Source organism: Rhinolophus hipposideros (assembly GCF_964194185.1).
Source record: "Rhinolophus hipposideros genome assembly, chromosome: 11".
Taxonomy (NCBI): Eukaryota; Metazoa; Chordata; class Mammalia; order Chiroptera; family Rhinolophidae; genus Rhinolophus; species Rhinolophus hipposideros.
The window spans coordinates 51,381,015-51,405,351 of record NC_138057.1 but is presented as its reverse complement, the minus strand read 5'-3'; the positions used below and the strand labels follow the sequence as shown (position 1 = coordinate 51,405,351).

Below are 24,337 nucleotides of genomic sequence, written 5' to 3'. Positions count from 1 at the left end.
TCTCTTTATTATGATTTCTACTGTGCCCAGCCTGTGGGAGCATCAGCTCCTTCTGGAGTGAAGGCTGAGCAGTTGGGAGGAGCATGCAGCTGTAATGATGGGAAGACAGGGCTTGGGGATGTTCCCCTCAGCTGTCAGTTACCTTCCTCAGAGAAGCACACAGAAGGGCATGAGGGACCACATGGCTCTGAATCCTCCACTGTTACTTGAGTGCACTCAGAACTCCCTCACAAGCCTGAGTTTGGCTGGGACAGATCCTAAATGAGGCTAAGCTTGAATGCCCGTGTTTCACCATAGATATGGAAAGGACTTGCTATTTATACCTTGATGTTTACATCTGTGGTCACGCCATCCCTTTTGTACACACTGGGAATGGGCTTCTTAGTTCCTGGCCCGGACCAGACCTGACATCCTCTCCATGATCTGGGTCATCAGGGCATGTGGCCCAGGGGGAAGGTTTGCCTTGGTGCTAGTTGGGTCTAGTGGAAATTCTGTAACCTATTTATTTTTTCCTTTCAAGTTTGCCAAAAGCAGTGGCAGTAGGAAAGCAACAGCAGGCAAAGTGCCCAGTCCCACCCCACTCCGGGGCTGAGCTGTCGGGAACAGGCATGATGCATTAATGATCCCACGCAGGGATCTCTGTTGTCTGGGCTGCAGGCAGAGGCCCAGAGAGAGATCCTGGGCAAATTCAAACTAAGTGGCATGAAGAAAGGAGCAATTCTATTTCACTGTAACAGAGAGGTAAAAGGGGGTTATGGTTACAGGTGCTGCCAGGATATCCTGAAATTCTGGCGTCAAAGTTATTCTGCCTTTTAGCGCCAAGTATATATCTGCTTTTACTCTGCTGGTTGGAAGGGGACATGCTTGCAGGGTCATTAGAGCCTGCTACTAGTCCTACTGAGAGGTTACTCTTGGCTCTGGGTGGTCACGGCGAGCCTGGGCCTGCCAGACAGCTTCTGCTGAGCTTGGCTCTTGGCTTTAGGACTTCCTGGCATCACTCTTACTGAAGCCATGAGACCTGCAGTAGCTGAGGTTGTGCTTTGGGCTGAGTCCTTGGCACAATCCTGGGCTCACCCCCCAGTGAAGTACACTCTTACCAGGCAGTTTGATTCTGTGCTCCCCATATTGGTGATAGGAATAGGGGAACCCCGAGATTTGGCCACTCAAACAAGGCCAGGGTGACATCCCACAGGGAGCACCAGGGCCAAAAAGGCCAGTGTCAGCCCTGCAGCCGCAGTCACTGGGCTGAGGGCAGGAAGAGGCAATGTGCTCATGGCTTTGGCTGTGGCTGTCCTCAAAGGAAGAAGAGCACTTGAGAGTGGGTCAGTAACTAGGAAAGAGGGAACTGCTCCATGCTCTATCCCTGGGATCCAAAGGTGCAGAAGCTGGTCTCAGGAGAGGAAGTCACGGAGCAGACCTGGAGTGGTTACGTGGCCATAGCTACTGCCTCAGCTGACCCTCTCGCTGCAGCTCCATGGTGTCATCCAGACACCCGTCTTCAAATCTGAGCATGGGGAAGAGGACTGCTGGGTGAAACCAGGCTTAGGGCGGATGCTCTTCAGAGGAGCCTATATGTAACCCCAGTCTCCCGTGGTTGGGAGGTAGGGTGGGTGGTACTTGGGAAGAGCACTGATCTGTTTTGGGCAGTCAAGAAGGAAAAGACTGAAACATTTTCTCACACCCTTATTAGAAACTAATTTTTGTGCTTGGCAGAATTTCAAACAGTCACAGTGATAGAAGGGATTGAAAAGGAAAGGGAATGGGGTTCACTAGGTTTATAAGTTTGAATATCTCCATACAAACTGCAGAAGGGCTCCATGAATTAGGACACTGCAAAGGGAGGTCCCACACAGGGGTCTGGGGTTGGGCTTCCATAACTCTGGACTGGGGGAGCAATGGAACCTCTCCTTTGAGAAGAAGCTAGATGCCCACGAAGCAGCAGCTGGTTGCTTCTCCATGCTTTTCTGCTTCCTAGGGCTCTTGCGGACTGGAGACTCTTCCTTTGCTGTGTGCCCTGGGCCTTCTGCAGCATACCACTACCAAGGAAGCTTGCTGTCTTGGGTTAGGGAGAGCTGATCCCAAATGGGCCTGACCTATTGTGGAAGAACTCTGGGGCTTGCTTTGCTGGGGGCTGGGATCCAGTGGCCTGATCTGGCCCATGGTCTTTCATCACTCACCCACAGAAATCTAGGAACTGCAACTGCAGAGACGTGGGCATCTCCTTGATCTGTGAAGGTCAGGTAACGAGAAGGTGGACTTCCAGTCCCTGTGACTGGTGATGAGGCAGGAGAAAAACAGCTGTTCAGCTTTCAAAGCCCAGAACTTGTCTTTACTCAAAACACCCTGTCCGTGAGATCAAGCAGCCCAAGGTCATTGGCATAGAAGGTGATTTTCCAGGAGAGTAAGCAAGGTGCCTTGTACTTAATGTGCTTTAATCTTCTCAGTCAAAACCCCAGGCCTGGCTGCTTCAGAGGCCAGTCCTTGGGCTCTCAAGTCATGTGCTTTCTCTTTCTTTCTTTTTGGTTGGACTGAATAACGACCCATACTATTGGTAAGTCTTGGGAGTATGGCTAAGGAGTATTTACAAAAAGCTGTGAGTTTTGAAAAGTTCAAGGTCATACACATGAACCTAGATTTGTCTTTTGTCAGTTTCATTTCAGTCCAAAATAACCCAAGCACAGAAGCTTCTCACCCTGCTTCTAGTTCAGGCAGCTTCTACAGGAGGAGACCATATGCCACACTCCTGGTTACAGCTCCTCCCTTTCCTCTGAGCACCTCAACACTGAACTGTATGCTGCTTCTGTAAACACTCAATTTAGTGCAAGTTACTTGAGCAATGGGGTATGTTAGCTTCTGCATGATTGAGCCAACCACCTCTCAAATAACTCTTGATAGTCAGATCTGGCTAAACCTGTCATTAGGTTGGAAACAGAAACCTGAACCCAAGGGCCAGGGCTGACCCACAACATGCACCGACTTGAGAACTTGGTGAGAATTTAGGAAGAACAGTTGGGTCCTGGAGGCCAGGCTTGAGGGCCTGGTGGAAGCTCTGCTTGCCCCCAAAGTCCTCCCAGGCCAGGCACGGGGAGAACATGTAGTGAACAGCAGGGAGAAGCAGCAACTCAGGCCGTATGTTGATGAAGCGAAGGGAAAACTACCTCCTTCTGTGAGGCTTTGCCGGGTGCTCTTATCTGCTTGAGAGAGCTGAGATGCAAATCCCCGTCTCAGCTCCAGCCTCTTACCCTCATGGTCAGGGTGGTTGAAAGGAGTTCCTGCTCAGGGCTTTTGTGGAAGAGGCTGGTTCTGTTCTCCATCAAACAGCACACTTTTCTAGGTCTACAGCTGACTTGAACTGGAAGGATGGAAAAGCATGAGCCTTCTCGTCTTCTCTTCCATCCAGACCTTGTCCTCAATGGAGCTCAGGCTGTAGGTTTCTGTGGGAGCTGACTTGGGTGAAGCCTCTGACACAGATGGCTGTGGTACCTGCCACCACACTTGTTCCATTCAGGCCCCCTGGGCGCTGGGCCCTGAGCTGGCATCTGAAAAACAGGGGCCAGCATGGCTCACCTTGGTTTTTGACTATTCTGCTAAAGACTTTTGGGCTTGAATGACCTGGTTGAGAGGTTCCTAGAATTCCGGGTACCTGGAAGGGACTGCCCCCCCTTTTCTAATTAGGACTCCACAGGTTAGTTGCCTTCTCTGTTACCAGGAATTAGAATTTAAATCAATAATGGGCTAAAGTGCAGTGGTGGTTTTCAACCATTTCCCATCCCAACGCACCTGAGGGACATGGGACATACCTACCAGAACAGCAGCCCGCCACAGAAGGGATTTTCAGTGGGGGAACAGGGAGCCTGTCAGCATCTCCAGGACAGCATGTGAGTCTGATATCCCCCTTATTAAAAATCACTTGGCCAGAGTCTTATCTGTTGGGATCGGAACTGGCCAATAGAAGGGGTGAGTAGAGATCCCCTCATCTATACCAGGGGCTTCACTAAGGAACTTGAGTCGTTTTTCAACCCAAAAGAACCAGGTCTCTGAAGCCATAGACAGGCGTGTGTGTTAGTGTGTGTGTGTGTACACATATCCATGTGCAGTGGTGGGTCCCGTCTATCAAGTGAAGGTGTGTGTGTCCCCAGGAGTGGGTGCTGCCACAGCTCCCAGGGCTTCTCCGTGTGGCAATGCATTTACTGCCTCTGTTGTGAGGGGAACAGTGATTTCAGTGCCATAAAGCTCAGTGACAAATTGAGACGTTGGGAGTGCTCCATCCTCATAAGTCTCAGAACCAGAAGTTGGTGGGGGAAAGGGAGAAAGGAAAGGGAGAGAACGCCACTGTCCCCGAACTGAGCTCTTCTGCTCCACACTATCCTGGGGGTTTCAGGTGAATGGCTGTGCTGTTTGGGCGAGCCGCCAAGATGTAGATGACATTCTCCCGCAGGAAGGCTGGCCAGTCCACAAATCTGGAGTGGAATCAAAAAACAGGTTGGTGAGGCTGGTTGCAGAGCCTGGAAGCTCATGAGACCCGACCCCCATGACAGCACAGCTTGAGCCGGACAAAACTCAGGGAAGCCCTGGCTTGTGTCTGACATGGTTATGGCTGGCTGTGCTTCCGAACTGACAGACCAGCTTGCTGGCCCTCTGGATCTAGGGTCAAATGTATCCTCTTGGAGCCAGGATTCTAGGGTGGGCACTTGCTCTTTGGGGGTGGGTAATGCCCTCACTTGTATGTGTTGGGGGGGACAGGGGTGCAGACAGCCAGCTGAAGAGGTGCCACTCACCTGGACTCATGCTCTGTGGGCAGCAGGGCCTTGTCCTGACTCTTGCTGCTGCTGCTGGCTGGGCTGCTGTCTGCGATGGGACCCACGTGGCTGACACTGTTGGGCACGAGGACACGTGATTAGGAGTGGGACAGTGAAAGGCCTGGCCCCTCCCAAACTCAGGTGAAGCCATGGCTCTGGATGTGTGTGTCCCTCTCCTGGCTGCTGGCAGGAAAAATAGGAAGGTACCTTTCATAGCTAGGCCTGTTAGGTATGGAAAAAGGAGGACGGCACACGAGTGGGGGCAGGGATTGGTAAGGAGCGGACCTGACACTACAGGAAGCAGCCTCTGGGAGGCGTTTGCAGAACCACGAGTGCTGGGCTTGGCGACACGCGGCCTCACTGATGGTGCTCCCGCTGCCCTGTGCTAGGAAGGTACTTCGGGCTCGCTCGCGTTCCTTGACTGTCAGAAGTCTTAACAGTGAGTTCTGGGGGAAAAACAGACAAGTGCAGATTTCGGAGGTGAATATATTTTGCAAACTGTCAAGCCACAGAGCATTCTACCTCCATCACCACCTCTGCAACCTTCCTTGCAGCTGCCCAGAGCCTTTCTGGCAGCACCAACATTCGCAGTGGGTCCGGGGCGAGTCAGGCTTCCTTGGGAGGTTTCCCCAGCCTAGGCGCTGGTTCACCTGTCACTGGAACCTGAGCCCTTTCCTGGCACTGGTTCCTGCTCAAACAGTACCCAGTGCACCCTGCCCACTATGCTTCCCACGTCTCTCTGTTACTTAGTATGCGTTGGACATACACCCCCCAGTGGCCCTCACCTGGGGCCGCAATTGCTGCAGAAGTAGGAGGGACTCGTGGGACAAGAAGTCAGGCCACTCTATGTGTCCGCGATGTTCAGGGTCCAGGGCTGCAAACTGGCGGGCTGCCTGTTCCTCTTGCTCCTCGCTTAGAGCCCTGTCACTGTCCCCCCGCTTTGCTGCTTGGTGGCGGTAGCGCACGAAGTCCTCCAGCGTCAGGGAGCAATCTGTGGGGAGGCACCAGGTGCTAGCCATGGCCTCCTTCCTCGCCTCCAGGGCACCTCCACGCACCTCTAGGGTACCCTGCAGAGCCCCCACATCCATAGCTCTTGTTGACTCTTTGTCTCCCATAACCAGGCTAACTCAGGCTGTGGCCAGGGGTGGGGGCCCCCACTGGCCAACAGCTTGGAAACAGGGACCTGTTTACCCCTAACACCCAAGTTCCAATATACTCCTTTCATGGTTCATCCTAGAAAGCATGAAGGAGAACTCTGCCCAGTCGCTGTCCCTCCAGCAGCACCGCCCTGCCTTACCAGGGATGACTTTGCACTGCTGAAAGGTCTCTGTGAGGCTGTACATTTCCTCCTCAGTTAGCAGCAAGTTGAGATTGTCCTGAAAAAAAAAAGAGCTGAGTCAGTGGCCAGTAAGAAAGAAAGGCCCAAGATCAAGAGAAATGGAAATATTTCAACTGAAAAGTAATTCTGTGATCATCTCATCCCAGCCTCTCATTCACAATCAAGGAAACGGAGGCCCCTGGAGAGGGAAAAGGACTTGCTCAGAGTTGCCCAACTCTGGGGCAGGATCTTCCCCAGAACCCAGGTATCCTGACTTCAGCCCTTTTAGTAAAATAGTGATTTTTAAATTATTTGCAGAGTTACCCTAGGGCTTCCTTGGAAGTGCCTCGGGAAGCTGCGGCAAGGGAGACGCGGGCTAGGAAGTGGGTAGGGCTGTGTATCCCCGGCTCCACCGACCAGAGCAGCTCCGTGCTCATCCCTTTGATGGGTCTGGCTTCTGTGTTACACTGTGCTTTTTAGTTAAAAAAAAAAAAGTTTAATGCTAACTCTGCACCTAGTGGCTTGTAGCACTTTAAATAATTCCAGAACAGTTTTGAAAGAGATGCCATCATGACAAATTCCTAAAACCAAACGATTTTTTTGTGGAACCACAGAAGTTTTAATGGAGGGAGAACAGGTTTTGGGAGAAAGATAAGTTCCTTTGGGGGCATGTAGACTATGAAGTACGTGTGGGATATCAAGATGAATATAAGTCCAAGAGACAGAGAAATTTAGGCCTAGACACACAGATTTGAGAATCTTTAATGTTTAGATGGTGCCTGTAGCCACTGGAGTGGATGAAATTAGAGAGAGAGAGAGAGAGAGAGAGAGAGAGAGAGAGAGAAAACAGTGATAAAAGAAGAGTGCTAACAGCAGAATCCCTAGAAACACCAGCGCTTCTGAGACCAGAAATTAACTAAGAGCACTTAGAAAGAATGGTCAGAGAAGACAATAAGAGAATCAGTAGAGAGTACTGGAAGCCAAGAAAAGAGAGTTGTATAATGCAGGAGGTAATGTTAACGGTGATTATAGAAGTATGATGGGATTTAATTGATTTTTCTATTTTCCACATTTTGTGTAATAAATCTCATTAAAAAATATTTAAACACTAAAAAAAAAAATAGAAGCGTCAATAGGGAAGTCCTATATACGCCTGAGAGGTCAAGTAAGAAGATGCCTGAGAAAGCCACTTGATAATTAGGTCACTGGTGACCTTAGGAAGAGCCAATTAAGCAGGATGAATGCAGAAGCCACATTACAGGTGGTTGAGGAGCCACAAAGAAATGACAAAGTCCTTTCAAGAAGCCGGGATATAAAGGGAAGGAAAGAAAGGGGAAGAGCCTGAAAGAAGCCTTTATAAAAAGTCCGGTGGAAAGTGGTGGTAATGCTGCTGGGACTGTGACAGAAAGCCAGGAAGGGAACTGTATATTTCTGGGGATTAAGAAGGAGACACTTTCAACTCAGGCCCACGTCAGCAGAACACTGCAAGGCAGAGCGAAAAGGATGGTATTTGGAGGGGTGGTGACTAGAGAAGACTGTCTGTAGAGCAGGACCTTCTGTGGCATATGCCAGCTGGGGAAGATGTTCAAGTGGCTGGAAGTAACTGTTCTGCGTTTCATTTTATGGACAAGCCTACCAGAAAGCAATATTGGAAAGTGGCACATCTTTGCTTTCTTCTTGGCAATGGGAAGAAGAGGGGAATCAGCAAATGCTCCTTCCTCTGAAATCAGTGAATAATGTAGGTTATCTGTAGGATAGCAGCTCAATAAAGCAAGAGATGAATTCTCTTCAGGTGTGCTGAGAAAAGCATACGAATCTGGCTTTTTGTCTTTTTAAAAGTTGGAAAGTGTTCATATGTAATTTCCAAAGTTCTGAATCAATAGACTTGTTATTTAATTCACATAATGATCACATAACGAAGAACAAACTGTCCGAAGAATTAAGTGGTAGGTCATGTGAGTATCTCAGGAATAAGAAGTTTTCCTGTGACAGAATCAATCCCTACCAGCCGCAAGCTGATTAGGCTTTCGGGTTGCTTTTTCAGATGAACAGATGAACACAATGAACAACTACAGGCTATTAGAGAAAGCACCGCTCCAAGCAGAATTACTTTTAAGTAATTAGGCCTCACCCTATCCATTCAGTCCTCTAGCTCAGTGGTTCTCAACTGCAGATGATTTGCTCCCCCAGGACACATTTGGTAACATCTGGAGGCATTTCTGGTTGTCTTAACAGGGGGTGAATGCTAGTAACAGCTAACGGGGTAGAGGCCAGGGAAGCTGCTAAACCTCCTACAATGCACACAGCCCCCACAACAAAGAATTATTGTGCCCCAAATGTCAATAGTACTGAAGCAGAGAAAGCCTGTCCTAGCTCTAGGAACCTTATATCTCCTACTGGAAAACTCTTTAGGTCATTGCCTAGAACCCAGTGTTCTAAGACGGGGCCTCTAGGAAAAGTGCCAGGGCCCCTGTGATGCAGCAGCCCGCCGTCCCAGCAGTCCAGGCTCACACAGTAGTGGCAGCTCCAGCCCGTTTCCGTGTGGGCCATCTCGGTCACCTCTGCGGCACTGTCTCCTTGGATGTAGCCCATGCGGCGCAGGCAGCCGTCATGGAAAACCCTGGTGCAGACCCTGCATGGGAAGAGGCTCTCGGCCGTCCAGACCTCACAGACGTCACACATCTCATCGTTGATAACCTGGGGAAAGATGGCGGGAATAAACAGGGATGTGTAAGAACAGGCAGCAAGATTCTTTGGCCACCAAGCAGAGAGCTACCCACGTGGGGCTGAGGGGGCTGACACTGGAGCAGCCTAGAGGAACAACTGCAACTGAAGCCAGTGTTAAGGCGACAGCACTTTCTGGAAAATAAGCACCAGTAGTCTCTTCTAGCTGCTCAGGCCTCTGTGACTATGTTTCTGAATAGGAATGCTACTAGCAGTTTTTGAAAGAATAATCTGTTGTGAGAGATTGTCCCAAGCATTGCAGGACGCTTAGCATTCTGGTTTTCCTAGCACCAGATACCAATAGCAGCTCCCACAGTCATTGTGACCTTCCCAAACTCCCCCCACCGCCACAAATTTCCAAATGCGCCCTACAGGGGACAGCGCTATGCCTTGGGTGGGAGGGCTGGCAGAAGACCTGCCGTGGTCACCTACCGCCTCATCTTTCACTAAGACTAATCCAAGATGCACCCAACACTTTTATTCTTGTGGAAGAAACTCAAAGATCATTCTAGAGTCAACTCCATCTTTCCAGTTTTGAGTCTCATTTCAACCACACCCAGGGCTCCCTGTCCTGCTCTCTGATCTCAGAAGGTCTAAGACTTGAGGACTCTGCCCTAACTGGACACTCACAGGCTCTCTGGGCTCCAAGCAGATATCTGGAGGCTTGTCATCATCCAGCTTCCGGGTGGGGCGGATGAAGGCAGGGGGTGTGAAATGACTGGTCCTGTCAAACTCCTCAGGCTCCACTCCACGCCCGTCTCGGAGCCTCTCCCAGGCCGCACGGTTGATGCTGCTCTCTTCTTGGAGCACTGGGGTGCTAGCCTCTGCTCCTTTCTCGTCCTGCACCTCCTGGACAGAGCCCTCTCCATTGCCACGGCAGGACACAGGAAGCTCGCTTGGGAGTTGAAGGGAAGGCCTGTCCCGCAGCCCGTCCTTGAAGGCAGACACAGCCAGGCTCACCTTCTGCACCTGTTCCACTGTCTGCCGCTTGGACATCAACACCCCCATGGCTCTGTGGACAAATAGCAGAGGGGTCCAGACTCAGCCACTGGCTGACCATGTCGAGCCAATCAGTTTCAAGCATTCATCTAAATGGCAAGTGCTACGAAATAGTTTTTCCCATTCTGGAACTCGGTAGTGGTGGGGTAAAGAGAGCAATTGTTAAAGAGTCAGAAGACCTTGATTCCATTTCTAACTGGCCCTGTGACTTAGGCTTCCCCATCTATGAAATGAGGGCCATCTGCTCAGCACACTTCACAGGCTGTCATGAAGATAACGTTAGAAAATGAGCTTAATCATGCTTAGTAGACTGGAAAGCACCCTACAGATGTGAGATGGTATCTCTGTCTTCCTTCCTGTCCCGAAGCCAATTAGGTCCAGGGGTTCCAGGCCTCTGCTGCTTTGAGATAGTTGGAGGCCTCAGAACCCAAGACTCTTTTCTGCCCACAAGATGACCCAAGGCTTAAAGCAAGACTGCAGCAACACATTTCAGACTTCTGATGGAAAGAAAGCTCCTCCAATAAGTGCTGTGCACAATCCATCCAGGGATAATCCACATCAAATGCCTATTTTTTGATTCAGAGTGAATGAACTCCTATTTTTAGAAGACTCCTGAACAGGCAATCCGGAAACTCCACCACCTTAGTATCTATGTGGTCAAGGTCACAAACACTCTTTTGCCCCTCTAATTAGTAGCTGTGCCTCTTTATGGATCTGTTTGTCTACCAACAGACCCAACAAGAGACAAATGGCCCATTACAAGCTCTCAGGTGCTTCTTACACTTCTAAGCCTTCATTAATGCCACTCCCACATTTTTTGCTTTGATTTTCTGAACTGTTCAAGAAAGGTTCATGTCCTTTATAGGTTACAAAGTGACGTCATCCTTGCTCTTCCTCTGCAGTAACGGTACAGCATTGGAAAGTGACGGCACGGCATGGCACATTGCAAAGCTGTTTGTTATTTCCTAGTCTGAGGGGTATGAACATAATTCAGTGGGGGAACAATTGTTCTAAGTGGAGCAGAAAGTCCATTTTAGCCCTGCTCTCAATCCATTATAATCAAGGCTTATTGAACAGTACTATGCGCAAGGCACTAAGCACTCATCATAGAAAATAGAAGACAGGAGAACAGCCTCCCCACTCAAGCTACTTACTATTAGAACTCAGAGAAGAGTAAGACAAAGAGCTTGAAGTGCCTGAAGGAAGGTGAGACCACACTATTGGTAGTCAGAGTGGACCTTGAAGGATGGGTAGGAAACTTCCCTCTATTTGTTTGGGGGGAAAGGTGACCGAGGGTAGGAGGTGAGGTTAAGGCCAATTAGAAGGCTACCATAATAGTCCAGGCAAGAAGTAGAGGGTTTAAACTGAAATGATGGAAGCATGAAAGATACTGAGTCTATTTTGATACCATGGAAACAGAATTAGATAAAATTAGGAATAAAATGATAACTGATTGGATCAAAGGTAAAGGGATAGAGGGCAGTTTTATATTTCCCAGCTTTATCAAGATATGACATGTAATTTATATAAGTTTAAGGTATACAATACGATGATACACATATAAATTGTGAAATGCTTACCACAATAAGGTTAGTTAGTATCTCCTTTACCTCACGTAATTATTATGTTGTGGTTGTTATGGTAAGAACATTAAAGCTCTATTCTTATAGCAACTTTCAAGTATACAATACAATATTGTTAACTGTAGTCACCATGCTACATTTTAGATCCTGGAATTTAGTCATCATATAACTAAACGTTTCTACCCATTGACCAACATGTCCCCATTTCCCCCACCCCTCAATCCCTGGCAATGAGTTCGATGTCTTTAGATTCCACATATAAGTGAGATCACACAGTATGTCATTCAGTCTTTCTCTGTGTGACTAATTGAGAGGGCAGTTTTAAATCAACTAACTAGAAGAACAGTAGTGCCATTTACAGAAACTGGGAAACAAGAAAGAGGGACAATGAAATCGGATTTTGTACATGTTGAATTAAAGATGTCTCTGGGCCATTCAGGTGTTATTTTATCTCCTCCATAGAATTTCAATGGCTTTCTATAGCTTTCAGGATAAAGTCCTCCAAATCAGTCTCTCTGTGAGGCTGTGTGGTCTGGCCGCCCTTCTTTACTCTGTGTTCCAACCACACTGGCCTTCTTTCCATCTTTGTTTGCCATGCTTCCTCTATTTTGGGGAACTTTGAACATTCCTTCACATCTGACTCGTGCCTATTCATGTGTCAGAGCTCAGCTCAAGTATCGCTTCTTGGGGAAGACACCGCTGATTCCCTGGCCCAGGTCGGAGGGCTCACAGCACCCGTGCTCTTCAGTTCTAGACCACGTATCTTTGTCATTACATATTCAATAGGACGATTATCTGATCAATGGCAGTTTCCTCTATTAGACTGTGTTTACCCTGCCCAGTGCCTATCTCTACTGCCTAGCAATGTGTCTGGGAGAGAACAGAAGCTTAATAAACATTTCCCAATTTATTAACTGTGGAGAAGTCTTTTTGATATTTTAATAAAGACTTAACACACATAATATGTGATGACAATCACCTTTCCAGAAACAACTCTTATATGCGCCACAGTGGTACAAAAGCACATGGGTGCTTGCCCTGTCATCAGTTGTTACCATTAAAACCCAATCCATATTTTTGAATTTAAAAACTGACAGATAAGAAAGGAAAGCTCCTCTATCCCCATTTGTAAAATTAAACTATGTGACTAGGAATATGAACTCTGAATAAGTGTCTTTTACAGGGTGGTGGCAAAGGAGATTTGTTGAAGAAATATTTGATGTTCAAATTCAGGAAATTGTTTAAGGTGTTCATGCCCCAGTGGAAAATAATAAATTGTAATTTAAAAGTCATTCCCCCCCCAATTGCAAACAAATATTGGACAATGGGGACAACAATGGTTAAATTATGGTACAATGGAAGGCTAAACAACGTGAAAAACATTGAGGTAAAAGTATATTCATTGATTGGAAAGATGTTCAAAACATATGAACATATTAATGAAAAAAACAAGTTACAAAAATGCTCGTTTGATTGAATTTTAATAAGAATGCATATTTTTTCATCTTTTTATTGATCTGTATTATCTAATTTTCCTATTTATATATTAATTATATAGGTATAATAAAAAAATCCTAGGGTTGGCAAACTGGTGACTTGTTTTAGTTCTCAATCTGCTGTTCCGTGACCCAGAACACATTGCTTTACTGTTTTGGGGCTTCATTTCTCTATCTGCTAATGAGTGTGTTTGGAATATGTAGTCTTAAGCATTTAGAATGCTCATGTTCTTTTCCATATTAGGTCCATGTGACCTACTGAGGGTATCCAGCCTGGGTGGGGGTGGGGCAAGGAGTGGAGAGGAGAGTTTATGCTGGAGCTTTAGCTGAGATTGTGAACCCAGGGGGTTCTTTTTTTTTTTTAACATTTTTAAAATTAGTTTCAGGTGCACAAAACAATGTAATAGACACTTATCATTTATATCCCTCACACAGTGACAATCCCCCTTCCCCATTCACTACCCCTCCAACATAGCATGCAGCCATTACATTTCCATTGTCTCTATTCCTATGCTGTACTCCGCTTCTTGTAACTATCTATCTATCTATCTATCTATCTATCTATCTATCTATCTATCTATCTATCTATCTATATAAAACTTGTAGTTGACATTCATTACTGTTCAGCTTCAGGTGTACAGTGCAGTGATCAGGCATCTACACCATCCCTGGTCTCCCTAACGAGACAAGTGTCCATCGGATACCCTACCAAATCTTTACAACATTACTGATTACATTCCCCAAATTAACTTTCGTATCCCTGTGGCCATCTTGTGGGGTTCTTGAAGAGGCAGGGCCTATAGTCCCCCAGACACTGCCCACATACCTCGAGAGCACCAGCTGCACTCTACGTTTGCATGGGAAAGCAAGTCCTCCACTTGTAGTCAGGGGAACAGGTACACCATACCACGAGGGAGAAAACTGACACACAGCCCTTCCCTGTGCACCTCCCTTAAGAGCAATATGATTTCCAAGGCCAGTGGTTTCGTCAGAAACCTGACGTGGTATGCTTTTCAAAATTTCTGATTGTGACCCATAGGAAGAAATACAGTTTACTGTGTGACTCTATACACATGTAGTCATAAACATGTGTTCATAGATCTGTAACTGAACCCAAAGTTTTTTGAAACAATCCTACTTTTACTACACGTGATTCCTGAGATTTTCTGTGCTCTATTCTATAATTTCATTAAAACGATCCTTACAGTGACTCTCTGAAATGATTTTATGACTTCCTACTGGGTCTGGACCTGCAATTTGAAAATACAGCCTTAGGATCATTTCACAGTTTTGATTAGAGAACCACACCTTTGCCGTTTGATTTGAAGATGGTTACCTGTGAAAGACAAGGAACACATTGTGGGGTATAAGGTAAGCTTTCCCCTGGGCGGCAGTGATGTAAGAACAGAATTCTCAAGCATGTCTTAAGAATCTATGTGGTTGGAAGGTCTAGCAGAGATGGACAGATACTATTATATCTCTGGCTGAAGAAAACTCTATACGAGAGGCTGATCCTCTGAGCTGTGGACATATTTAATAGAATATTTATTAGAGCATTGTTTATAGTGATTTAAAGGTGGAAACAACCTCTACAGGAATATGAAGTCTAGAGCGATGATTCTTAAATGATGAACTGGCTGGATCCTAGGCAGTTGCGAGGTGTCTGTAAGAAACTCCAGGAAGAAGGAGAGAAATGAGTGGATTGAAAAAGCACATCAATTATAATATACATATTTATGTTTGGAAAACAAATATTAGAAGGCATTACCTGTTTTTTTTCCCCAGTAACCTAGGCTACAAAACAGCAGAGGTTTATATATCTTCTTGGTTCTTGGGGATACACAAAAGGTACTAGCTCTCTAAATAGTTTGGGGAACTTCCTCCCAGAAGCTGAATCAGAAGTTTAAGGAGCAGTCATAAGACATTTACGTTTATCAGCAAGAATCACAGATTAAAAAAAAAGTTGAGAAACGCTTATTTGCAGACCTAGAATAACCATACAAAATTCACTTTTTCAAAAATGATTCACTGGAGGAAAATCAGTGGTACGCACTTGGTTCTTACTGCTTTTTTCAGATAACGTAATAAGAGTTCTAAACAAAGGCCAGCCAATTCGGAGGGTTACTCTGTAAGTGAACTGACTCATGAATAGTGCATCAGCAAACTAACCACAGACATCTCCCACGCACGGTAGTCCTGCTACAACCACTGTTCTCTGGAAGGATAATGACAATCACTAGTAAGCTATCTCAACTGTTAATCACGTCATTGCAATGGTTTTGGGAGTTTGTCCTTAAAGAAAGTTCAGTGAAGACTGAAGATGATAACCACCAGCAAAACAAACAAACAAACATTAAAAACAAATTAAAAACAAACAACATTCTAGTCAGGACCACAGGATCTGCTATTCTTTTTACCTAAGATAAAAAGAATCTTAGGTAAAAAGAATCTCAGAGCCTTGATCTGTGGACCAACTAAGATGTTTCAATTTTCTAGGCCACTTTATGCCCATAAGGGCAGAAAATGTACAGAACCATTAAAAAGAAACCTAAATCCAAACAACCCCCCAAGTCATTTTGAATCGACCTGGCTTTGATTTTGAGATAAACTGTAAGGACACAACAGAGTTAAGCTTCAGGAGTGAACCTAAAATCCTTAATGCTTAACGGAAAGAATCAAACCTGTATACCAAAGACATTTGATTAAAAGCAAGTGTGCTGAAATATCCAAGATGTCTACTTGTAGTGTTTGGGAAATTAACAAAATAAGCTCTAGTTTCTAGAAAAACAAGTGGTAGTGATTAGCAATGGGTAAAAAACAAATGTCTGGTGAGGAAAAACCTGGCCTCTCCTGTGCTAGAAAAAGTCCTAGGAAGAAGAGCGAGTTAAAAGGAAATCAAGTTGCAAAGATCCCATAAATTATACCTAATGATTACTTCTTTGGCTGGTGGGTGGAATTGGGGGTTTCTCCTAACAAGGATGAAAGAGGGATAAAAAGACATTGTCCCTAGAATGACGTGACTGTTAGTGAATCTGTGGTATCTAGGAAAGGCTTCCGAAAAACCTCAGGCGGCAGGAGCAGGTGGTGGTGAATGAGGACAAGGTAGAAGGCAGAATAGGGCTGTCTGACTATATGATCTGGAGGAAATGAAAAGAGATGACAACCAGAATCTTTCTTTGGGTAAGAGGAGTCTATCTAGATGTATTTGTCAGGCAGTAAGACATAACCATATGTGGGCAGCTTAGAACGTGTGTGTGTGCGCAAGACACACCCATTCTCTGCAAAGCACATGCAGTGGGATAATTTATAAGGGCAAAGTGGTGGGCGTAGGAGGAGGAGGGGTTGCTCCACAGCAGGAGCTGGAGGAGAAATAAGGAAGGCGAAGGCAGCCAGGGTACCTTTCTTCCCAAGATCTCCATAAAGATCCGTAAATGTGACGAGCCTGGGAGGCATCCCTCCTAACGGACGGGAGCCTTCCCATTCAGCATGCTAAAGGTAAAGTGCACTTTCAGTTAATTCTTGGAATGGGAATGGTAGCTGTTTGGAAAAGGCTCAAAAGTAACTAAAAGTGATTGCGTGGAGGTTACGAGGGCTTCCCTAGGTAGGAACAAGGCGGAGAAAATCTCTGAGTCTGAGGACGGAGAAAATATCCAGAGTGGGTTGAGCAGGTGAAAAAAGGAATTCCAGTGGTTCTCGCTGTCTTCCATGGAGCACGTGTTCTATAAATCTTTGTTGAACGAATCTTGCAGAGATGACTGGGCAACATAAGAAGTCTGAGATCATGGTATCAGTAGCCTTTCTTTTCCTTAGTTAGCCATAGAGACTGATCATATTAAGTCTTCAAAATTCAGTTCTAGAAATTACACAGCTCACCAGCTCATCTCATCACATCTACTCTGCTTCCCAGAGGTGGACCCTGATTGGTGGGTCAGGGCTGGCAGAGATGAGAAGAGGTAACCATGCAGTAATTATGGGTGATTCCTTTGACAATAGGGGAGAGCTCCAGAATTTTGCAATGTAGCCAGTGTCCACAACCACAATGATAAGACAGACTCATATTACCAAAGTTAACGGTCCATTGCATTTGTTATGTCCCATGGCACTGTAGCCTGGCTCGCAGGTGCGTGGCTGCCCTAAGAGCACGTGTAGGAAGCCCTCTTAAGCTGGGTTGGGGATGGGAGTGAGCTGGAGAAATGTAGCATGAGCAGCATCTGCACATGAGGTGAAAAATTTCAAATGGTTGACAACTAGCTCCTGGAAGCATGTGCTTGAAACACTGCCTGAGAGCCTCGGAGAAAGCCACATATAGGCCTAACACAGAAAGTGACCAGCCACAATGGTATTGAAATACAAGCAGAACCAGGGTCTAAAAATGCAGAATGCACAGCACAGACCTTAAGCTCACTGTGCACATCAACATCAATCCCAAGAGTTTAAACAAAAACCATCAAAAAGAGTCCCCTTACCCTCTGCTGGTCTTTGAGGAAATTCAAGCCCGAAATGATCTGACTTCTCCAGTGATGAGATGTTGCTTTAGGAACTCAGCGCCTCACCACAGTGCTCCTGGAGCCTGCTCCTAGTCAGCCATTCTGTTGCCTGGCAGTAGCCTACAGACTATTTTAGTTTTCATGTCTACAGACCCTGAAGGGGTCTACCTAGTACCTCCATTTCTTCTTTCCTTCGCCCATGTTTATCCAGCACAGCAGCACTCGCTTCAGTCGGCCCAGAAAGGCACAGTCGCCCCAATTGCACAGGGCTCTTTAGGGCTTTCCAAGGAGCAGAGGTCTGAAGGCTGAGTAAAACTGTCTTCCTGCACTCAGCTCAAGAGAATGAGGTGTGAGGGAGGAGCTACTGCTGCTGTTTGATATTTACTGAAAGCCCACAGAGCTCTAATATACATGAAAGCACAGTTATGGCATGATCTTTAGCCTCTGGGGGCCTGGGATGAGTCTTCACGAAAAGCTACAGTGCTGGCTTCCCACAGAAGCAGAGCACCAGTGAAGAAACAGCACACCATCAGTGACTGGCTGATGTGCTTGCACTTAGCAAGCCGAGCTTTCCAGCAAGATGGAGAGACACTCCTGTTCTCTGCTCTGGGGCCCTGAAGCTCAGATTCAGCCCCATTTAAGGCACTTATTACACCTTAATTACCACGACTTATTTATATGTTGATTCTACCGATATTTGCTGAGTGCCTACTATGTGTCAGGCACAAATATGCATGTAATAACTGTTGGAACAATGACAAATGGAACCTCACTCAGCCTGAGAGTGCAGTGTGAGTATGTGCGTGTGTAGGGGGCATAAGTGTGGGATAAAAAAAAAAGGTGTTGCTTGAGCTAAATTTTGAAATATGAGTGGGAGTTACCCCAGTGGATAAGGGGGGAAAAAGCATTCCAGGAAGAGGTAAAAGCACATGCCAAGGCATGGAGCTATGTGGAGATTCCATCATAATTTAGATGGTAGGAAGCCAGCCAGGTGCTGGAGAGAAATAGGTAAGGAAACCTGTTCTCACATAAGAATCAGCCCGAAGAACTAGTTTAAGATAGTATGCTTAACATATTTGTTTAGAAGGGAATATAAATTTGAATTTCAGGAAGAAAAAAAGCCAAAAACCAGAGAATTGGATTTTCTGAGGCCGAGAAGCAGGACAGCTCTGGTAATTCCCAGGACTGGCCAGTGAATACATTGCTTGGCCTTTGGACCAAACAGTAAACTTCTATTCACAGCCTAAGAGCTAGTAAGTGGTGATTGTAGTGAGTCATTGGGGTTTTCCCTCTGGAAGACCCATAAGCTTAATTAGGAAGCTTAAAAAAAAAAAAAAAAGAAAGAAAAGAAAAAAGAAGAGAGAGAAAGCAAACCAGCCTAAACACTGTTGTTTTAGTGAGAAAACCCCAGTAAAATGAAACATTTCTCAAAGCAAACAGAGATAACGTTTGTAAAAGGGCTTTGTAAACTAACATGTTATCAAATATAAGGTACTGTCATGATTGTCATAGGAAGTCAGGAGTGGAATGTGGGCAATGGCAGGAGGCTAAGAATGTGGCTGCCAGAGGAGGCACAGAACAGCAGTTGCATTTCAGTGATGTCTGAGAAAAGGCATACTCTACATTGATTCCTACAGATACTCTGTCAAGCTGTAATTTCCCCCTTACTTTTCTTACTCTTTATAGTAAATGATTAGAGAAATGAAGACTGATTTTATGTAAACTCAAATGCAAGGAACTCTCATATTTATCAAGCATAGTGGCTGGCAAGTAGGCAGCAATTAGTAAATGTATGTGGGTCTCTGAAGGGATTGCTGGAAGGGTATGAAGAATGGAGGGGATGTTATAATGGAAAAAATAATCATGTCTGCAGCTGGACACTTGATGGTTTGGCTTCTTGGTCCAAAGCTGGTAAGCAATTCCTGTCAGAACTTGTTCATTAAGGTTGAGGGGTGGAGTGGACAATGATAGTCCCATCAAAAATGAATAAATCAATCTTGGAACTGAAGGTAGCAGAAACCAAGAGCACTACTGGAGAAAAGCTTGTGGGACTGGAAGATAATAGATTCTGTAGCTAAAAGGAACTATTTGCATAAATATGATCCACTTAGGAACAGGTGTACTGGGGGAAAATAATATAGGGAGTGTAGCAAATGGGCTGGGAAAGGTCTTACTATTCATGTTCGAGGAAGAGGAAACACTGTCAAAAAGATCACAAATGTGGGAGGAAGAACGTCATAAAAAATGTGGTTACAGAAGATGTGGAAGATTAAAGGCTGAAAAATCCAGACACACTGATAAACACTCAAATGTTTTTTTTACCAAGGGGTGAGCCATTCTCTCCCTTTTTATTCCCTTTGGATAGAGCTTTTTGTTGTTGTTTGTTCTCAGAAGATTAAGGTCAGCTGGGTACGTCCTTCATACCCATTCTGGAATAATTTGATTTGCAGACGCATGTTGTGATTAGGGGACTTAGACAGTATTCTTAGGAGGCGATATTCAAGGTCCAATATTTGGGGAGCATCTGGAGCCATTTAGCAGTTTTTCCAGGATCACGAGTGGGTGCAATACTAAGAGCCCTCAATGAAAAGACCAGTTTAGGAATAAAACCCCAATGACAAATCTCTGAATTGGAGCAAAGATCATATTTGCAGGCTTGCTTCCTCTGATTTTATTAAAAAAAAATACATCCCTATTTATTTTGGTGTGCTAAACTAAGAAGGGTTTGAACTGAAAGGGGATTATAAACAAGTCTGTAATGGAGAGGCTCTTAACCAATATAAACCTTTGTCAGTTTACTGAGCACTACAGGAGGTACCACACCCATGCTTCAGGCAGCCATCAAGTTAAAAACAAAAGCTAACAATTGATAAACCAGGTTGTTCTATTTTCTCACAAATCCTGATCTTTCTTTTCATTATGTAACCCCAGGAGCCCAAGGAAGCCACTTCTACTAAAGGAGGATATCACTAAGTTTGGCTGGGTGGGAAAAGGGAGGCAGAGAAAAAGGAAAGCTCTCCCAGAATGGCTCTGTGGTGAGTTCCCTTGCTTAGCCTCCTCACTACTCCATTTCTGGACAAGAAACCAGAGTCTATCCTTGGTCCCAAATTCGCACCGTTGGGATTCAAGTGGAATGAAAGTACTACCACAGCTGAGGCGGCAAGATGAGGATTCATGACTACGTCAGGTGCAGACCCTTTGCATTTCCCAGACAACATTAAGCCTTAGTCCTGCACCTTTTCTGCCCTTCTCTGCATGTAGAAGCACTGGTGGGCAAAAGTGTCCTGAGAGTTATCTGTGGACCAATGTCTGCTGATGCATACAGTCAGATGGCCACGGACAATGTGGTTCATGCCTCCTAAAAGTGATCCCTCTCTCCTTCCTCTCTCAAGGATTCTGTAGCAGAGAGGGTGGCCTCAGGACACTCCGTCTTCTGAAGGGTTCCTCTAGGTCCCCAGAACAAGTACTGTTAAAGACCACACCCAGAGACCACTCCCAGACCCAATTAAGTCTAGAGCCACCCAGAGCCATCTTTAATGAGATGGCCAGAGAAGGAAGCCACACCCTGAACTCTAGAGATTCAGTGGAAATCAGTTCCTGCCTGTAGTCTCACCCTCAATTAAAATGTCTTCATCCACTTATTTAATCATCACATTTACTGAGCATATACTGAGCAAAGCCTTATACTTGGTACCTTAATGCAACTTATTTAAAAAATGTGGCATTCTTGTTTCTGCCTCTCCTTGATTCTTTCCCCCCCAAAAAACTTCGAAAAACAGATTTCATGATTCCAAGCTTTGTGTCCTTGGGCAAATTGCTAAATATCTGAGTCTAAAGAGCCTAATGTTTAAAAGGGGATCATTTCATAAGGCAGTTGTAAAGATTATATAAGATGTTAAATATCCCTGGTATAGAACTCGGCACACTGGTTCTCAATAATTCTACATATTCTTTCTTCTTTCCTTCAAAGGACTTTCTTTACAGGACCTGCCAGAATCAGTTAATCCACCAGAATTTACTTCGTTCTTCCTGATGGTCATGCTCAGGGGCTCAAATTTCCTTTCTTTCCTTCAGAGGCCGCATTGGTCCTCCCCTCCCTTGTGCCCTGTGCTCTTATAGAAGTTCCTGCCTCCACTAAAAATCCAGCTTGTAGCCAACTGGGCTACCACTGAGAATAAGTCCTAATGGGGGGCAACGGTCAAAGGCAGCAGACCCACAGGGCCCCTGCCTCCCCACCACGTTGGAGGGACAGAAGTTAGGACACACTGAGCTTTAAAGGAGGTCAAGGCCAAAGGCCTTTGGGCATATGGGAAGTTACTCCTGGCCTGGATCCCATGACTGCATCCTTTCCCCCAGGCAAAGGTGCCTTCCCAGGCAGTTCTAGGGCCCTCCGTGGGGGCCCATCCCCACCGCGCTGGCTCCTGAGACTCCCTATGTTCCCAAAGGGTCTTCCACTGAAGCAACTCCAGAGAGAACCCTTGCCCACCCGTAGTTACACAGACGGTCCCTCTGCGACGGTGCCCTCCACATCTGGGCCTCCCCATGACAGCAAATGCACAGCGAGCCCTGGGAGTCTCCGTTCAATCAGAGGGCTTCCACGGGGGCGGCTCCCACATCACACCTCAGAGTACCTGAAGGGCTGTCGGCGGCCCGCAGACCCGCCCCGTGGGGTGCTTACCGGGACCCCGACGCCCCCGCCCCCGCTTACCGGGACCGTCAGGGTGCGGGACGCGGGTCCGGGGCTGGCAGACACTACACCGCGGGCCCCGTGCCGCCCATGGTCTCTCTCTCCGGAGCGCGGAGCTGGGGCCGAACGCCGGGAGCAGGCGGCGCGGGCGGAGCGGCAGGCTGGGGCGGCGGCGGCGCGCACGGCCCAAGCACACCCACCCTCCCCGCCTCGCGCGACTGCGGCGCGTGCGCCCGCGCGAGACCACCTCCGCGGGCCAGTGGGCGCGCCCCAGCCCGCCCCCGGTTCCTAGAGGCGCGGCCCTCGAGGCTCCGCTGGCGACCTCGTGCGGGAATCAGGAGCCGAGGTACAACGCGAGGGCGGTGGCTGGCTCCGGGGAGCTGTCGGTCCGGGTGCCGATGGGCGCCCCCATCAGCGCCCGGTGCTGCAGAGCCAGGACTGCGCCAGCCCGGCCGCCCGCGGCAAGGTCAGTGTCCGCCCGGTGGGGGCGCACCGGGAGGGGGCACCGCCAGGGGCTGAGGCCGCTCGGAGCCCCCGCCCTCCCCGGGGCAAAGAGTCCTGCTGCCCGCACCTGGCGGGGGACTGAGAATGATTCATCCAGCAGACTCGGCCCGGGCTCTACCTCCCCTACTAACCACGCCCAGCTGCCCACTCAGGCATCAGGGCCCACGACCCTGGCATTGGAGCACTCACCTTCGCAGTACCCTCGCTGCGGAGTGTCCAAATGAGCTGTAAGTGCTTGGCTGACCCAACTCTTCCTTTGCGCTGTTTTCTTAAATTATTGGCCTTTCATCGCCAGCAGCAGAGCAGTCCTCTAATGTAACCCACTTTTTGCTGCAGAAACCTCTTCCCTTTAGACTATCGGATCAGCTAGCTTGTCAGGAGACCAGCAGTTCTGAGGGCTATAATATGCATTCCACCAAACTACACGCTCTGAAGAGGACGAAAAAAGACCAAGTCATAAAGCACCTAGCAACTAATTATAAAAGTAACTGAAGATGTGGAAACGGTATGCCAACAATCCTTTTATTTAAATTAATGGCGTTTACGTTTTTTAACATACTTTCATTTTCTTGTACATTCAGTTTCTATATCTCAAATGCAATTAATATCATTTTTGAGCATTTAGTATTTGTTAAACACTGTGCTAGGTGCTGTAGGGGATTAAAAAAAAAAGAACTCATTTTGCCCTTCACTTCATGGAACTTAACCAGTGGGGAATATAAGGTAAATACAGGACTACATATTGCTGTCACTTGCCAGGTACTATTCTAAACACTTTAATATATGTCATTAATTTTTATACCATCCCTTGGAGGGTATGTACTATTAGTTTCTGTGTTTTGCTGGTGATGAAAATGAGGCACAGGGAGGTTAAACAAATTGCCTACAGTCGCATAACTGATATGTGGTAGAGGTGAGATTGAAATCCAGGTATTGTGATTTCAGATCCCAAGTTCCTAAACATTTTACTGTCCTGCCACTGAGAAAGGAGAAGCTGCTGGCCATTAATATATGGAGTTCTAAAATTAGTACATACTTATTTCTCAGGAACCACTACCCTGTTTTTGCTTGTGAAAGTAACACAAAAGAGTAGACAGCTTTCCATATAGCCTGGGAGCCCCTACCATTCTTTAGAATTATATCACAGCAACAATTTCACAGGTAGAGTTCTCTGAACTGTTTTCAGTAAGTGTTTTATTTCTAGGCTGTTCATCAGGCTCATGTAGAAGACAAGGGTGTAATAATAATATCAGCATAGAAATCTCTGTTGGTTAATTTCTTCCTTCATTCAGAAAAATGTGCGTTGTGCACCTACAGGATGCCAGGTATTGTGCTGAGAACTAGAAAAGGTGCAAATAAGAGTAAGGCACAGTACTTTCCCTCAATGAGCTGACGTTCTCTCACAGTGGAAACAAGCATTGACAGAGAACCATAATACGAAACAGAAAACGAGCTGTGCTCAATAGAGGAATGAAATACAATGGAAATTCCAAGGAGGAGAGAGCATTATTTCGTAAAGAGAGGTGCTTGGGTTAAGGAAAATGCATAATTATTATTTAACTTATTTTTGATATTAAAGTATTACAAACAGTATAAAATTTATCAAATTCCTTTAAAAAATTACATGCAAAGTCCTTCTCATTCAGAAAAAACAACTTTTTATTATGTTATAAGGATTGTTTGGAGTATGGAGAGGTTAATAAGTGCAAACTTTTTGAAGATAGTTTATCTCCTCAAGTC

General features: G+C 46.3%; 3 protein-coding genes across 8 annotated transcripts in view; 2 read left to right on the top strand and 1 right to left on the bottom strand.

Annotated features, from left to right (window-relative positions):
* PHF24 (PHD finger protein 24) lies at positions 1-23,017 on the bottom strand. Of its 6 annotated transcripts, none has more exons than XR_013994431.1 (9): positions 22,115-22,292; positions 9,472-9,853; positions 8,629-8,814; positions 6,097-6,175; positions 5,585-5,790; positions 5,085-5,245; positions 4,779-4,874; positions 2,178-4,460; positions 1-1,504 (listed from the first exon to the last, which is right to left on the bottom strand). XR_013994431.1 is itself a non-coding variant. In XM_081066350.1 (8 exons), exons 2-8 carry the CDS (start codon positions 9,847-9,849, stop codon positions 4,364-4,366), a joined length of 1,203 nt encoding a protein of 400 aa, XP_080922476.1. In that variant the 5' UTR covers positions 9,850-9,853; positions 22,787-23,017; the 3' UTR covers positions 1,761-4,363. The 6 variants fall into 6 exon arrangements, 2 of the variants coding, with proteins under 2 accessions (XP_080922476.1, XP_080922475.1); XR_013994432.1 differs by having other exon boundaries at positions 1-728; XR_013994433.1 differs by having other exon boundaries at positions 1-728; positions 3,805-4,460.
* The window catches only part of CCL21 (C-C motif chemokine ligand 21), a 122,112-nt gene continuing 120,280 nt past the window's right edge, over positions 22,506-24,337 (top strand). The window contains exon 1 of the mRNA XM_081066352.1: positions 22,506-22,559. The gene's annotated coding sequence lies outside the window, so the exon portion shown is untranslated. The remainder of the gene's footprint in view (positions 22,560-24,337) is intronic.
* LOC308504878 (protein SPATA31F1-like) overlaps positions 22,733-24,337 on the top strand; it is a 99,744-nt gene continuing 98,139 nt past the window's right edge. The window contains exon 1 of the mRNA XM_081066346.1: positions 22,733-22,824. Coding sequence (XP_080922472.1) covers positions 22,818-22,824 — 7 coding nt within the window. The 5' untranslated portion in view covers positions 22,733-22,817. The remainder of the gene's footprint in view (positions 22,825-24,337) is intronic.

Excerpts from the sequence above, each read along its gene's own strand:
- PHF24 (XM_081066350.1), bottom strand. The coding sequence starts at position 9,849 with ATGGGGGTGTTGATGTCCAAGCGGCAGACAGTGGAACAGGTGCAGAAG. Across the intron at positions 6,176-8,628 it reads GCTGGAGCTGCCACTACTGT|GACAATCTCAACTTGCTGCT; the intron begins GTGAGCCTGGAC and ends TTTTTTTTTCAG. Across the intron at positions 4,461-4,778 it reads CCCACAGAGCATGAGTCCAG|ATTTGTGGACTGGCCAGCCT; the intron begins GTGAGTGGCACC and ends ATTCCACTCCAG.